Source organism: Gracilinanus agilis, chromosome 2 (assembly GCF_016433145.1).
Source record: "Gracilinanus agilis isolate LMUSP501 chromosome 2, AgileGrace, whole genome shotgun sequence".
NCBI lineage: Eukaryota > Metazoa > Chordata > Mammalia > Didelphimorphia > Didelphidae > Gracilinanus > Gracilinanus agilis.
This window is the reverse complement of record NC_058131.1, coordinates 285752696-285769867: the sequence shown is the minus strand read 5'-3', so window position 1 is coordinate 285769867 and position 17172 is coordinate 285752696. Positions and strand designations below refer to the sequence as shown.

The 17172-nt window shown below is 38.7% G+C and overlaps 1 protein-coding gene across 1 annotated transcript; it reads right to left on the bottom strand.

The window, feature by feature from the left end:
• Window positions 1–3560: 3560 nt before the first annotated feature.
• On the bottom strand, window positions 3561–10337 carry SLC31A1 (solute carrier family 31 member 1). Its single transcript, XM_044664081.1, has 5 exons — window positions 10281–10337; window positions 7661–7827; window positions 6980–7052; window positions 5629–5797; window positions 3561–4413 (listed from the first exon to the last, which is right to left on the bottom strand). The coding sequence occupies exons 2-5, from the start codon at window positions 7787–7789 to the stop codon at window positions 4212–4214; spliced, it is 573 nt and encodes a 190-aa protein (XP_044520016.1). The 5' UTR covers window positions 7790–7827; window positions 10281–10337; the 3' UTR covers window positions 3561–4211.
• Between the last annotated feature and the right edge of the window lie 6835 nt (window positions 10338–17172).

Here is a 17172-nt window from a genome sequence, read left to right as displayed (position 1 = left end):
TTGCTTAAATGACTGGGGTCTGGAGAAGGGAACAGAGACTAAGGAACTCTTTGCTATGGTGGAGGCAGTTTTTGGCTCAGGAACTGGCCATAAGCAGAAAATTGCTTAAGGAAAGCTCCTTGACATTTAATAGCTTTTCTCAAATGTACATGCATGTGCCGTAAATGGAAGTTAACATGAGTAATATATTTGGTTTCTTGACTGATGTGGCTGAGCTATAGAATTAGCATATTGGTTGAAGAGTGCTGGCACAGGGTATAGGTTTTTTACAGTTTAAGGAATTCTGTGCAAGGGTCATTTTGATTCTCTTGTACCACCCCCAGAGAAGACTAGCCTTCATTCTGAGTAAAGGAAGAAGAGAATTGGAGGTAAAAATAGAAAACTATGTCTACTAGAAGTCCATAGAGTTCATAGACAGTTGGAAATTGTCATTAACCATTAAAACTAAATATGGACTCTAAAGGGATGTGCTAATTTTGACAACACTGTGGCCCAAAACACACAAACAGAATCAAAATATTTATTGTGTTTTTTTGTACATGGCACTGTTAGGCACTCTACAGCAATACTGTGTAACAGCAAAACTGCCCTCGAGGAGCTTACAATCTAAAATGGACAATGTAGACACACTGAATAAGGCATTTTGTAAAATGAAGAATTTTTTTTTGTTCCTGTTGATATATCTGACTGAAGGAAGCATGAGAGAGGACAAGATCAAAATGAGAGGAGGGAGAAAAAGTGGTTGCATTTTCAGGTGACCATATATTCAGTGAGGAGCCCTTTGGTAGCTGGAGGTGCTCCTAAAATGAGTGACTCTCCAGCATAAGGAGGTTGACAAAAGGAATCCCACAGTAGCACCTCTAAGTGGAAAGGGAACCTAATACTCCTATAGGCACAATGAGAAAACCTTAATCTGTATCCCTGTAGCTGATAATGACTCATTAAGAACTCCAAGCTAATGGGCGGAATCAGGCTAAGGATCCTCTGGCTACCTCCCTTTCCACAATGGCCATGGGTTTGCCACTCTCTGCATATACCATACAGCTCACCAACATTCTAATCTTTCATTCATTCACTCACTCAAGAAACATTTGGAGTCCTAGTATTATGTGCAAGGCACTATACCAGGTTCTGAGGGGGAAGGAACACCTGGAACTTACAAAAAAAAGCCTAGTGCTAAGATTTATGCATATAGATGCATAGCTGTGATTCAGTTTTCAACTCCAACTCAGGCACAGAACTTTTCAAACATCCATACCCAGAGGTCTCCATTAACTCTTAGGAACCACAGCTGGTGTTCAGTTTTTAACCACTCACTCAAGAGGCAAATATGATGAAGTATAGTAGGGGACAGGTTTGAACTGTACTTGTAGGAGGACCCACACATCAATACTCCACACGTTCTGAGCTGTATGGGCAAGGATAACAATGGGTAGGAACCGAAAGGGAGAAGAGTCAAACAAAATTAGGAGGAGAAGCTAATGGTGTAGAATACTAATGAGCAAGGGTTGAAACAGGGTAGTAAAGACTGGGCTAGGCTATCCACAATCCAAATCCACAGAGGGGAAGGAAAAGCAGACATTCCAATAATCATTTCTTGCTGAATCCTTCCTTCAAAATAACAAACTTTTCACACATACACACCCACACACAAAATCACTATATCCTGGGTAGCATAAATTCCACCAGGAAACTGAAGCCAGAGAATAGTTTTCTCTCTGGGAACTTTAAATACAATGTTTGCTCTACTAGACTTGGTCCCTTATCGCCCTGTCTACACCAAAACTCCTAGAAAGCAACAGGGCTAAAACTGAAATCATTGGTTCTTATTTCAGCACTCTCGTCATTATTATTATAGTTTTATTATTCCTTGACATTAGTGTCAGATTATTGGCTGTTAAATCCTTAGCATTGGACTCTGGAAGTCTCCTTGGTAAATTATTATCACATGCTTGGCACAAACTCAGCTGATTTGAATCCCAGCAATGTAAATATGAGATAATTACAAAGCACGAATTGTCTCTGGCTCTCAAGCCTAACTTTAATCCCATGAACTCACAATCCTCAATAATCAATCCCCCATGGCTTTTAAAGCTGCAAGGAGATGGAAGGGACCATGAATAGAAATAGGTGCTGGCTGATGGGCAGAGAGTGCTGGGGGTATAGTCTCCAGCCACAGGCACTTCTATGTGATTTTTCAGGGAGCTGATTTTTACAAGACAGACCTATAAAAAAAAATCTTGTTTTTCATCTAATTCTGCTGCTAAGCATGGATAATAACCTACAATAGGTGATAAAGTTTATTATGCTAAGTAGAGAGAACTGAGGAGAATATGGCTAATTCCAAAGAAGATCAATAACTTACTTGTTGGCCTTTCTCGAGTTACCTGTTTGGATCTACTATATAAACTGTCAAAGAGAATTTTTCTTTATTTAGCATTTATAATTAGCTGACTGGACTGAAAATGAAGCCAAAGTAAGTTAATGAAGATTTTGGGAACCAAGTAACCTGGAAGAGCTACAAGCACACGCTAGAACAGGCCTGGGTTACAATTCATTGCTAAGTATTTTAAGATTATAGGATCATAGATTTAGAGCTGGAAGGGACCTTAGGTCATCTAGTCTGACCTACAGATGAAGGTTTAGTGACTTGCCTAAAACCAAATTAGTGGTACATGGCAGAGCTGGGACAAGAACCAAGTTTACCCCCAAACCCCAGCTCTTTCCACTGTAGTGCTACCAGCACTGCCTCTGCTGTTTTCCATGCCATTGGGGTACAGAACTTTCTAGGAAGAACAGGCTTAAAAACCACCAGAACAGTTGTACTTTGCCTCTTTTGCCCTAGCACATAATGAGAATATCAAGCACCAAGGAGGACAGGATTTATTAGGCCAGCTCAGAAGGATTCACTTTATAGAGGTAGTTTGGACTTTGTGAAGTAAGCTCAACAGGAAGGATGAACAGTTAAATGTGCCTCTTTTGAGAAAGTCAGGGAAAAGATCTGTCACAATGGTCATTCTTTTAGGCAAGAAGCAATCTATATTAAGTCCTCAAATAGAAATAAAGATAGTCATGTGGAGGTGGAGCTAAAGGATGTCTCAGCTCAAAATTGGACCATATTCCAAAACTCTCTAAGGATAAAGACAGACCTTGGGCTTATATATATTAATCTATTGCCCTACTGGCCAGGACTAATTGGTGCTCACAGCAGTTAGTGACAGAACAAGCTGCAGGAGGGGAGAGGAGGAAACCTCAATCTTCAGGTCCCTTCTGAGAACCACTGCTATTTTACTAGCTGAGAAAAAGGAGAAATGATCTGACGTACGCTGACTGGAGTCAATCTGATTAAAGCCCTAACATAGACAGCTCAGGTGGGGCTAGCAGCAGAATGAGCTTTTAGAAGACCAGCTTTATATTGATTCTGCCTTCCTTGGAAAATGAATGAAGATTCCTGTGCTCAGGTCTCTACCCCAATAACTGCTACTTTAGAGGAAAAGCTAGGAGATAAAAATTTTCATTTCATAGAGGGGGAACAAGACAAAAAGATATGAATGGTTTTATTGGAAGATATTTACTATCATTAAGTTGATTGTCAATTTGTGTGATTGGTGAGATCACAATAAAAAAGTAAATGGTAGCAAAAGCTAATGACCCAGATTGTTGCTATGTAAGGGGACACTTCTTTTTGCTAGATGCCTTTATTCAACTCCTAAATTCTTCTTCAAATCCTCAGATTGCCACACATCACTTCACACCTGGGCAAAAGCACACCCTATTCCTCCACTCACTTAGACCAACAACTGGGAGACATTTTCTAGTGTTATGGGGTAGGTAGTGTAGTTTCCCACAGTCTCCATCTAGGACCCAGAAATGACCTCCGAATGTCCATGAAATTGTCATTAAAAAAAAAAAAAAACAACAAAAACACAAGAGATTAAAAAAGGGAAGATGATGATCAAGAAATCATTAGAACAAAAGGCTACCTTGATTAGTGAAGAACTGAAGATCTCAGCCTGGGAGGAGAAATCAACAGTTTGGGGAGGGCACCATCCAGCTTGGAGGTTAGTAGGTAAACCTCCTTGATTTGTTGTCTATGCAAGTGTTGGGAGGCAAGGGGCCATGGAGGGACAATAGGAGGACTTGAAATCAATTCCCTCAGTCTCCAGCTACTTCTCATCATGGAAAATAAGGTCACATCCTAAAGTCTGACATTAATGGCAGTGCTCTGTGATGTCCACCACCACTGCCTTCTTCCAGCTGAAGAGAAAGTAGCCTGTTCCGGCCCCTGCTGCTACTGCGATGCAAAGGTACCCATTGTAGGTCATAAAGATAAGCATGAGGAAGTAGCTGATGACCACCTGGATGACATGCAGCACCGTTTGCAGAAGGTGAGGGAAACTCAGCATCTGTTGCCTGGAAAACAAATAGAGACAAAAATTAGGGCTCATATCACTGTGGATACTAGTGTAAAACTCACTCACCAGCCTGAACTGTATTTCATTCTCACCTTTCCCTCTCTAGCTCTGGCTCCTATGACAGTCCATCTGTGTCCTGTCAAGACAGTGTAGATGGCTGGTGAATGAATTGATGACTTAGATAGAGGGGCATATGAGAGACAGAATGGGAATTATAAATTTCTAAGCATCTCTTCAAATCAGATTTACCTTTTAACCTGTCTTTTGAAGGAGCCAGGTCATTCTGCTACATATACTGTATGCTGTTTAAATAATTTAGAAGTGATGTGTAGTAGAAATAATGCTATGCTTGGATGGAGACTTGGAAGTTCTATTCCTGGTTCCATCTATCCGAAATCATATTCTGCTGTATATCCCCGGAGTAAGGGCCTTGTTTTATTTCCTTAACTGCTAGTGTTCCCCACCCTCACAAGACTTTATATTTATTTTTGTATTTGTTTATCTGTGTAAATGCTGCTTTTCCTTCAACAGAATGTAATTTCCTTGAGGGCAGGGACTATTCCATTTTCGTCTCTCTATTCTGAAGCTCCAATATAGTACTTGAGAAATGGTAGACCCTTAATAAATGTTTACTGAATTGAAATCGATCTGTCAAATGAATATGACACTATCTTTCTCATCTGAAACCAGTGCTATGACCAGGGGATCCGGACCTACCACTTCTAATTCTATAATGCTTAAATTCCAAAAAGTATCGGTCAGCCCCATACTATTTTAGACAGAACAAAACATCTTATTTCTGTCATCTGATATTAAAGCCTGGTAGGTACATTTTGGATTCTAATCCTACAAAGAAGAAAACATTATCTTGCAACTCTCCTCCATTCAATTTTCTAGGTCCTGTATTATCATTCTGGCAAATCATATCATGTGGATTTCACAAGTACCTTCTTCCAGGAATCAAGGATAACTCTCTTGCCTGTGAACCTTCCTTTCCCTTTCCAGTACAAGTAGATGGCCTAATCTGACATGATACACAGCCCTAAAACTCCAATGACAATCTTCACCAAAATTAAATCAAGTTATCACTTCAAGCAACAAGTTGATTCTGATTCTGTTCATCTCAGCAAAGAGCTGCTTACTGAACTGACTTGGCTCCCAAGTTCTTTCCACCTATAGTTACTGAATCAAAACAAGATGTTTCCATTCTTACCCAACAGTTTTGTGTGTTTCCATAAGGATGGTTCCATTTGGTCCTGGGACTGGCATGGAATTGTATCGAATGCTGACCTGAGACTTGCGTAGTAAGCTCTCCCGGGCTATCTTGAGACCTTCATAGAACATTGCTAACAAAAAGACAGCCACAAATGCCCCAGCCATTTCTGGTTAGGAAAAGAAAAGGAAATAAGTCGCTAAGGTTATGCCACAGGAAATCAAGAGACCAGAAAAATAAAGGTGAAGTCAGTTATTAACATAATAATTTCTATACAAATGGCCAAGAAATGAGAAGAGAAACTGACATAAGAGAGACCGGATATAAGCTTTCAAATCTGCTTCTTTGTCAAAAGTAGGAAGTAATGTGATTCTGAAAGGTATTAGGGGTATTAGTGACACAAAGCAAAGGCCTCAATGAAATCCAGCACTTTCCAACTAACTCCATTGCCTACTAAAAGAAATTCCCATTTGGTATTCAAAGCAACCCCACATTAGTATGAGGGTAAGCCCCAAAGAGGTAGCCAATTCAGTATGAAGAATGAAATAACAGACAGGGTTGAGAATCCATGCTTGAATATTACATTTGAACCTGAGAAGGCAGTACAAGGAAAAGAAGGGGCAATGAAGGGGTGTGTACATATGTGGGTTTGCTGTGAACATTCTCCATTAAAAGGCTAAGTCTTTTTCGGTGGGTTTAGAATATATATCCTTTTATTCTAGTTTCTGGATACTTCTTCCTTCCTTCTGTCTGAATTTTGGATACAATACTTACTAAAGAAAATATTGCATGTATAAATGGCTAAATAAATACAACCTTGAAGTAATGGAGTACAGTCTAGAAAATGTTTTCTATGTCATTTGAGTTTGACTGTAGCCCTGGTTCTGACCAGGTGCAAGTAACTACATTTTGAACAGGAGAACATTCCTAAAGAGGACGGGATTAAATAGATGAGGAAATCCACACCTTTGGAGGAAGGAGTTTCCTGGATTAGAATGTTATGACATGGTGCTTATATCTGGTTCATTCAGAAAACTTGGTCACAGTCTATAGTTAGGCTTATTTTTTCAGTATATACCATAGCTATATATATATATTTTTAAATTTCAAAGAGATCCCATGGTTTTTAACAACATAATGATTAACATTTACATCTGAGATCCCATGATGAGTATTATAATTCTTACATTTTTGATTGAAGCACAGTAATAGACCACAAAGTGAGTCAATAATTGGAGATAAAAAATTCAGGTTTCCTGATTTTTAGTCAAGTAATACCTCTGTAAGTATCACACTGCTTCTCCTTAACAGAAGCTATCCCTGTCAAACAATGACTTGCTGCCTTACTCACCTCCAGGTGTATTGATCACTAATCCAGAAAACAGCAATTCCACATCCTTATAGCCAAAATAGAAGGTCATGGGCTGCCAGAAATATAAATAAGCAAGTTAGATCCAGAGGGAGTCAAACCAAAATGTGCAAGTTGAGAATGTGTCAATGTAATTTTAAAAACACGAGTTTAAGGAAATGCAATTTTAAGAGCTGAGAAGTTTTAAGGAGTAAGCAAGTGCTAAAGTGGAAGTTGAGATTCTTCCTTGGCTGCAGTCTTACTTTATATAACTCTTTATTTGGACACAACTATCCAGGCCCACTTTAATGTAAGTATATGTTTATGGCTTTATCATTGCACTAAGGAAAAGCCTATCAATAGGCAATAAGCACTAGCACAGCCCTCCACAGTAGTCCTGACCTCTACTTTTCTAAAGGAAGCAGCTTTTAGTCCATGAATGAAATTTTACACTGGTAGGGAAAAGCTTTAGGAGAAATAATAATGGTGTGTAATGCAGGAGATGTGAGATCTAGTCCAAATTCTCTTTGGGAGCAAGTCACTTATTTCATCCTCTTTAGGCATCAAATTTTCCCCTCTCTAAAACAAGGAGGTTACATTGGATGATCCTCCAGTTCTAATACTCTATGATCCTATGACCCAAATTGGTCAGAAGAGATCAAAGTCTCCTTTTCAGTTACTTACCATCATCATCATTGTGTCTCCTCCTCCCCCACCATGAACGTGAGAGGCTGTAGTGGATGAATGATGGTGGGGGGGCATAGTGCTATTATCATCCATATGATTCATCCCATGATTGGGCCCAGGGTTCATCTTCCTAGGAAAGGTTGAAAATCAACAGCAGAATCCTCCTGGGAAAGAGAGTTCTGATTGTTAAAGTATAAATCTACTATCTCTTCAACTCTTCTTTTAAATTCTTTTTCTAATACCTCTAACAGTCTAAGAACGATGAACTTCATGAATCACAGATTAAAAAAAAAAAAAGTCCAATTAATTCCTAAGGTAGATATGTCCCTAATGTCTGAAGAAAGGAATTAACACTTTAGTTTTCAGAAAAAGACCTTGTCTAAAAAGAAGAAAAATATTAAAATATAGAAAAACCTTTCGATTTCTCATTATCCCAACAGTGTTCAAGTGAACTTCAGTGACAAAGTTTAAAACTGTTCTATTAAAGTTTCTTTCAATAACCAGTGATGGTGATTAAAAAGCTACTGTTTGAATTAATTCTAATTGACAAACCTGCATTTAATCACAATATGTCTCCTGCAAATTGGACTTCCAGATTTAAGTGATTTTTTCTGGGAGAAAGGTCTATTGCTGCCCCAGGCAAGCTGAGTGATGAGAATCTGAATGCAGTATCAATTCTCAAAGGCTTTTAGAAAGTGCAGCACAGAAAGAAAAGAGCTAGCTAATCCAGTCCGTTTTTTTTCCCCAAATCAAATAAGTCGAGAACAACTGCATACCCTATCTAAGAGTTGCAGGATTTGCCTCTTTCCCATGACATGACATGACACACTGCTTTATCACAGAAACTATGGCTCGAAGTTTAAAGGTCAACACTTCTGAATCCCCAAGTAGCTAAAAGATATATCCTCTTCAAGCATTCTTCAAACTTCCCATATAATGAGAATTATATGTGAGGCTTTCTCCTCATTCTCTCTGTGAACAATCACCATTATTATGAGCACTGATATCATGCAACTCCAACTTATGCTAGAAAGTCTGAAGGGTCAAGTTCCTAAATCTAGGAAAGAACAGCACGAGCTTATTTATTAAACACAACCAAAGCTTCACTTCAGTTAACTTTAAATGATGTTCAATTCATTTGCATGTTAAGGGGCTACATTATATTAAAAAGACTTGAAAACCTGGCATTACCACTATTACTATCAAATTTCCTTTTATTCCTACTCCTAGATTTTTGTGGATGAAACATAGTCTCTTTCCTCAAGAAGGCTTTGATGTACTTAAGAACAGATTAAAAAAAAAAAAAAAGATAACCAAAAAATACTAGGTTGCATATTCTAAGTTCCAAATGTGTGGTATAGGCCTAAGTGCTGCTAGAATTTGGAGGAAGAAGAGTTCCTGATAGGAAGAATGAGATCATAAAGAACTAACTGAGGGGTCCCAAAGTGGGATTTTGTTCTTAGCAAATGAACTGAAATTAGGATGCTACATACAAACAGAACTTTGCCAATCAAAGAGATGGACTAAAGTCAATGTAGCATTATATAAAAAAAAAAAAAAAAAAAAAAGAGTAGAAAATGAGTGCCACCAGTGTTGTTATTCTCCAGCATTAGTCTAGAGAGCTGTTGGACACAACATGACACATATTCTTTAAAAGTTGAACAGTCTCACTTCACACTGCTACTGTGGGATGTTTTACTATGCCTCTAAGGGGCTGAAGTATCATATAGCCAGAGGGCTGCTATAAAAACAGGAACAAATACATTAACTCATCAGAAATATTCTCTTTTCCCTCCTCTATATATTTCTATTATTTTCTTGGCTTGATAAATTATTCTCATTCTCAATTCTATCATTTTCATAAATTCCAATTTAACATAAATTTCTGCTAGGTACCCAGTCTGCAAAAAGAGTAATACAACTTCTTAATGTAGCCACAAAGTGAGAAAACCATTTGGAAAGTCTGTTATTAGGCAACCAGTCACACATTTATATACTAAAAACTTAAGCCATCCTTCTAAGACAAACAAGACAAACACCTAGCATGTCATCTTTATATACATACTGGGCGTCCCAGACGTTTTAGTGCAGTTTTAAGCCATTAAAGACATGAACAGTTCCAACTGCTTTAAAACTTCTGGGACACCTTCCACACTAAGAGGTTGAGGGTGGAGGATGATCCTAGTCCTTCCTTCCTTGGTCAGACAATAGGAAAGTAGGAAAGTGCAGCAGAGCTGAGATTGGTGGTTAGGATGCCTTGATCCCATTCCTTCTACCTTAGGACTAAAACTCCCAGGACTCTTATCAGCCTAATTAATTACTCATTACAAGGAAAAATCTATCATGGGAAGTTGTGTTAAACTTAAATAACTTTTCAAGAAAGGAAAAAAAATTAGAAAAAAATTTACCGAAGTAGAGGAACTGAATGACATTTTGCATATTCTTATCCATCCCTCCCAACCCCCCACCTTGGGTTTTTCAGTCAACAGACCTTATATATCTGGTCTATTTTCTCTTTAGAAACACTAAGAACACATACTGTCCCCAATCCTAAGTACCAGTCCCCCTCCCTGCTGGCTTGGCTCCCTTCCCACAACCTGGTAGATTTTATACTTACAGGTAAATTTGGCAATCGACTATTTTTAGTCAGTTTCCTTTTCAGAATTGATCTCGGAAACACCAAGCTCAGTTTCTTCTAGAATAAAACTGGGAGTGAAAGAGAGAATAAGTCAAAGTCCAGAGTCACAGCAATACTGTTTGCTGTCTTTACCTAGAGTCTGAAAGGAATGGTTTAATCTCATGGTAATCATGAGCTGTTGCTGTCTCTGGTTTATTCAATTTCCTCTAAACTCCCCTGCCAGCTTTTAACTACTTCCTCTCCAAAGGCTGCCTTTGCAGGTCAGCCAAGCCATCTTTTTCTAGGTACAAAGATTTAAGTTCTACAAAGGACCAGGGCATTGTCTTGATATAATCAAGGCCAGTTTTTTTTTTCATTTCACCATGAAATGTGAAATCTAACATTAGTTTGTGACAAACAATATTAATAGTATTATTAAGATATGACTTAATTTGATTTGATTGTTGATTTCATTGCAACAGTTTTTTTGGCTTTCATTAGGCATTCTGGGCCTACATGCTGACTGATTTTCTTCAACTTTAATATGTGTTATTTGTTTAAACTTCTATCTTAACAATGACAGAGAGTATAGCCCAAGCTAGGTGGGGCAGTGCACAGAGCACTAGGTGGAACTAACAAGACCTGTATTCAAATCCAGCCTCACAAATTTATTAGCTGTGTGTGATCCTGGGCAAGTCTAATGACCATTTGCCTCAGTTTCCATATCTATAAAATGAGCTGGAGAAGGAAATGGCAAACCATTCTAATACCTATGCCAAGAAAATCCCAAATGGGATTACAAAGTCAGATCCTACTGAAATGACTAAACAAATAGTCCAGAGAATTTTAATTTGATCACTATGGATCAAAAACTCAGTGACAGAACCATTAAAAAAAATCTAGGAATCTCAACTGCCTATCCAACATCAGTATTTATAGGCCATTCCAAACCTTTGCTCCAACGCTGCAACTAGAACATTAATTAAGTACAGAAGCTTGAAGGTTCCAGTTTCATTTACCATTATATAAGTGGAGGCTGGTTCTGTAAATCCCATGTGGTTGGATAGTTTTCTTACATACAGTTCAGAATGGAAAAACATCTTTATATTATATAATGAAGGAGTAGCACCCATTAATTAATTGTCTCTTCCTCTAGAACAGGGGTCAGCAACATACGGCTCTCGAGCCATACCTGGCTCTTTTGAGGGCCAGATATGGCTCTTTCTGCAGGAGCCATAAAGTCAATTTTTTTTCAGGCGCTGTTACAGGAGCATGCACTGTGAGCACTGTACGGCTCTCACGGCCAAAAAGGTTGCCGACCCCTGCTCTAGAAAAACTCTCCTATGACTTCTAGCTGCCATGAGGAAGGCTGCTGCCAAGAAGGACTAAACTGAATCCTGCCTCCTTTCCCTACTTACCCAATAAAGACTTGACCAAAAAAAAAAATTTTTTTTTTTGGAAAATTGGAACATAAAGTATCATGGGGCATCTATTAACTACAACAGGAACAGGAATATGTACTTTTGGTTCTAGCTTCATTTCCTTCTTTTGCACTTTCTATTCATAGCTTCTTAACTGACTAGCAGTTAGGATCCTATGAACCACAGAAGCCTCTTCTTGTAGGGGTTCTATCAGCTGATCAAGGTCTTTCCAGAGAACACTTGGTTCATATAAAATAGTTGAGTCTCAAATCTTAGTCAATCAATTTATCTGTCCAATGGACATAAATTTAATTATCTGTCTAGAATTAGGTGTTTATTATATGTAGCTTGCTCTTACTGAGCTGAATACCAACAAATAATGAGATAATGGCAGATTAATATAAAACATCTGTGTTGCATTGCCTATGACCTCTCTCAAACTGCTTTTTTTTAAACCCTTAACTTCTGTGTATTGACTTATAGGTGGAAGATTGGTAAGGGTAGGCAATGGGGGTCAAGTGACTTGCCCAGGGTCACACAGCTGAGAAGTGTCTGAGGCCGGATTTGAACCTAGGACCTCCCGTCTCTAGGCCTGGCTCTTAATCCACTGAGCTACCCAGCTGCCCCCTCAAACTGCTTTTAATATCCCCATCCCCAGAGTAGTTCTTCTACATCCAGAAGGCAGTTTTGGAATAAAGACAAGTAACATGTACTTATAGCCAGAGGACCTAAGTCCCAAGAGCTTGCTCTCTGGGTGCTTTTGTGCAAGTCATTTAATGTGACTCAGTTTCCCCACCTATAAAACGAGAGGTTTGGAGTAGATGATCTTTCTCCAATCTCAACTTCAAATCCTATGATCCAAATGGTCTTCTAATCCTTTCTATAGACAGACAGAAGTAAGTATAAACATCAAATATCTACTTAAGACTTTGAAGACCTGTGTCCAAACCCATCTCCAATTTTCTTTCTTTTAAAAAACTCTTTCCTTCTGTTTTAGTATCAATTCTAAGACAGAAGAGCAGCAAGGGCCAAGCAATTGGGATTAAGTGGCTTGCCCAGGGCCACCAGTTAGGAAGTTTTTGAGGCCAGATTTGAACCCAGTTCCTTCTGAATCTAGGCCTGGTGTTCTCTCCACTGTGCTACCTACCTATCCCAACACCTTTGACTTTCCCTAGTTTTTGATCCTGAACAAGTCACTTAACCTCAACAATCTCCAAGACAATAATTACAGAGGAGATCTCAATTGGCATGAGTGGAAAGCATCCATGACAGGAATTCCCTACAGCAATATAATCACAAGTGCTAACCAAAGAAATAAAATATCAATTATCAAAATAATTATTATTGGAAGTACATGAAAGGAAGAGGTCCTGAAAGATCATGGCAGTACAACTGAATGAGGACTCCTTTGCAAAAAGTGACTGAGGACATCAGAATTAAGCTCATGCTATTATTGCCTTCAGTTTACTTTAGGCCATCACTTAGGAAACTATGGTCCGAGAGCATTTAAGCACTGACCTTGTGATAGATAGGGCATCCAGGCTTAGTCCAAACTCCAGTCTATCCTGCATTTTCCTGTTATTGCACAATGATGGCTAAGGAACTAGTGCTCACAGGGATTGTGAAGATTACATCTCACAGAGAGGCTACAAAGAAGGTGTGGAGAAACACCTGGCAGAGGGTCCCTCTTTCTCTTCTGGCTCAGACAAAAAGATGCAATCAGCAGTCTCAGACAATTCTTCTGGAGACTGCCTCCATTCTCTCCACAACTTCCTATATAGTGAGAGCAGGGGAGAATGTTTTTATTCTTAAGAAGATTAGGGTCATATTCCTTTTCAAATTCACACAAGCAACAAACAAAAAAAAATAAATCTAGTCTTTTCTTAGCTTTGTGCAAACAGTATAATCCCTTAGCTCTAGGCAAGGAAGAGACATGGGAAATGAAAGGTCAAGGTATACTACCATACAGCAGTTTCATGAGTAGAGCCTATGATCATATGACAAATAAAACTGGGTAGTCTTGAGTTTTAGTGATGAACTAGCCAAGTAGAAAGATGTTCTGAGAAATGTTCCTATAGGACTCATTAGCTACAGGGGATCTAGAGCAAGAATTATGAAGTGTTGCACAAACCTTTGTGAAATACCACATATGTTCACTGTCAGAAATACTTTTCCTTTTCCTTAACCGTTTTCCTTTGTGGCAAGGAATGATTCAATATGATAAGAGGGAAGAATACTAGGAAATAGTGTGTGCAAAAACAAAAGGCCCCAATAAAATTAATTTTATTATTAAAAAAAAAACCCAACCCTTACCTTCCATCTTAGAATTAATACTAAGTATTGGTTCTAAGGCAGAAGAGCAGTAAGGGTTAGACAGTAGGGTTAAGTGACTTGACCAGAGACACACAGCTAGGAACTGAGGCCAGATTTGAACCCAGGATCTCTATCCACCCCCACTTAAATAAAATTTAAAAGTCATTCTTTAATAGTTATGAAAGAGGGGCCTCTTGTAAAAAAAGAGAAAAGGAACCTCAATCAAGGTAATCCACTGTGTCTCAATAGAGCCCAATATTTTAGATGTGGTATGAAGAGGACAGTTCAGTAGGATTATCACCTCCAGGTCTGAAAGTGCTATTTTCCATTCTCAATCTGGCTGAAGATTTCATTAGCTTTTTTCACTGCAAAAATCACACTGTTGACTCACACTGAGCTTGTAAGTCACTAAAGACCTCAAATCTTTTTTTCAGACAAATGCTGCCTAACCATGTCTCCTCCACTGTATACTTGTAGAGTTGGTTTTTTTTTTTAAATGAAGTCTAAGACTAAAGTCTTATACTTATCCGTATTAAATATCATCCTATTAGATTTACTCCAATGCACTAGCCTGTCAATATCTTTTTGGATCTTGACTCTCATCATCCAATATATTAATTCTCCTTACTAGCTTTGGCTTATCTGCAAATTTGATAAGCAAGCCATCTCTGCCTTTGACAAACTGGATAAAAATGTCAAGCAACATGGAGTTTGGCACAGACATTTGGAACACTCTGCTAGAGAGCTTTTCCTTCCTAGCTGACAAGGAATCATTAATGACCATTCTCTAAGTAGTGGTATGGATGCTTAGCTGGGGAAAAAAAGAATCAAGAAGGGCAAGACAGTGTTCTTTAAGGCCTATAAGATTGTCACATGGAAGAAACATTACAATTGTTCTGTTTGAATCCAGAGGACAATACCAGGTGCAATGGGAAATTGTAAAGTGGCAAATTTAGGTTTGGTGCTAGGAAAAAACTCACCAATAATTAGAAGTGCCTAAAAGTAGAATGGATTGCCTGAGGCATTACATATTTTCCTCTTGCTGGAGATCTCCAAGCAAAGTTTGGATGATCCATACTGAGTGTCTCTGTAGAGAATTCTTTATTTTAGGTATAGTTGGTTGAAGTATATTGCTGCTGAGGTCCCTTCCAACTCTGAAAATCATTGAGTTCCACCATTCTACCAGCTTGCAAATCCACCTAATGATACTGTTGTCTAGTCCACATCTTTTCATAAGAATGTCATGAATATTACTTTTATCAAACTCTTTGGTAAATCTAAGCAAACTAGGCATTCTTCCCCGATCCTCTAATTTAATAACTGTCAAAAAAGGGAAACAAAGTTAGTCTGGCACGACTTGTCCTAGCTGAAAACCAGACTGACTTTTTGTGATCTCCATTTTTCTCTCCCTCTCCCTCTCTCTCTCTCTCTCCTTCTGTCTTAGAAAAAGGGTTAGGCAATGGGGTTTAAGTGACTTGACCAGGGTCATATAGCTAGGAAGTGTTTGAGGCCACATTTGATCCCAGGACCTCCTGTGGCTTGGCTCTCAATCTATTGAGCCACCTAGCTGTACCCCCCTCCCCCATCTCTTTATTGACATATAATAGTGACTTATTCTTATCCTACTTTTTTGAAATTCATAGGAAATGGTCAAATTCACATGAAACGTCAAAGTGTGACAAGCAGGATGATATTAACAATAACATATACTCAAAAGAATACCGTGAAAGAATCATTGGTCTGGCTCAGTATGACAATGCTTAGGATCCTACATACTCTAACCCACTGAGCTATGGAAAACAAGAGTACACAAAATGATCACAAAGGGAAGAAATAAAGACAAGTCAACAGAGGAAGGAGAAACTTCAAATCCAGGGGAAAATGGAGATTCCTGGGTCTAATTGGGGATGCTGGTGAGTAAAGGGTAGAGAAGATGTCAGTTGGATTTTTGCCACAAACAGTAGGATTTTAAAGTATAAATAGCACCATCCAGAAAAAAAATAACCAATGAAGTTTGAGTTTAATTCTTCCTAAAAATATTTATTACAATAAATTTTTGATTCGGAAACAAGTTACTTAGACCTCCATCTTCTCTCCCTCTGCAGCCTGTCTTCATTACTAAATAGAACTTGTAACAATAAATCCCATCTTTACAAACCTGCATGAGATATGAAGAGTTGGGCAGGAACAGGGAATGGGAACTCTTTTAGAGCTGGGCGAAGAAAGTTTGAAAGGATTGACCAAAATTCTATTTGGAAATTATCCAGGTATTTTTTTTTTTAATTTTTAAACCCTTGTACTTCGGTGTATTGTCTCATAGGTGGAAGAGTGGTAAGGGTGGGCAATGGGGGTGGTCAAGTGACTTGCCCAGGGTCACACAGCTGGGAAGTGTCTGAGGCCGGATTTGAACCTAGGACCTCCCATCTCTAGGCCTGACTCTCAATCCACTAAGCTACCCAGCTGCCCCCACGTATTTTTGTCATTATATAACTTCTTCCTTTCAGCTACAATACAATAAACAAATAAATGAAGTACTATACATTATAATCATAGCACCTCTACAGAATTCTTTAAAAAGCCTCTTCATGGAAAAGAGACAAGATGAGAATTTCAGCAGAAATGTTCTCGTAGCAGTTTAGACTGAGTGACTAAATATCTCATAAATGAGACTGATAGTCTGCATCAAAAGAGAAGCTTTTCCCAGAAGTACTTGAATGGCTAACATATAAGGTGCAAAAACTACTTCAAACAATTACATTAAAACCCAGAGTTTAAGAGCTTTCATTTATGAGAGCAATAAAAATGACCCAGGTGAGCAAGAAATACAGCATGGCCAGGAGTTCTGGGAAGAATAAAACAGCTGCAATTCAAAGCGTGAAAAGCCAAGAGTGAGAAACAGCTTCTCTGCTAAAAGCCAAGTGCATGTAAAATGATGGGGTTGGACTAGACAGCCTCTGAAGTTCTTTCCAACTAGAAATCTATGATCTCATGGATACTACAGCCTCACAGAGATCCCACAGACTGGCTGAAGGTAGGTGAAACTGCAAACGATGACAAGGGTAGTAATGTGAGAGAACTAGATTTCTTCTGAGGCACAAGGTCTGGGTTCAAGACTAGGCTCTGAAACAATGGATTGTGTGACACCAAGTAAGTTATGA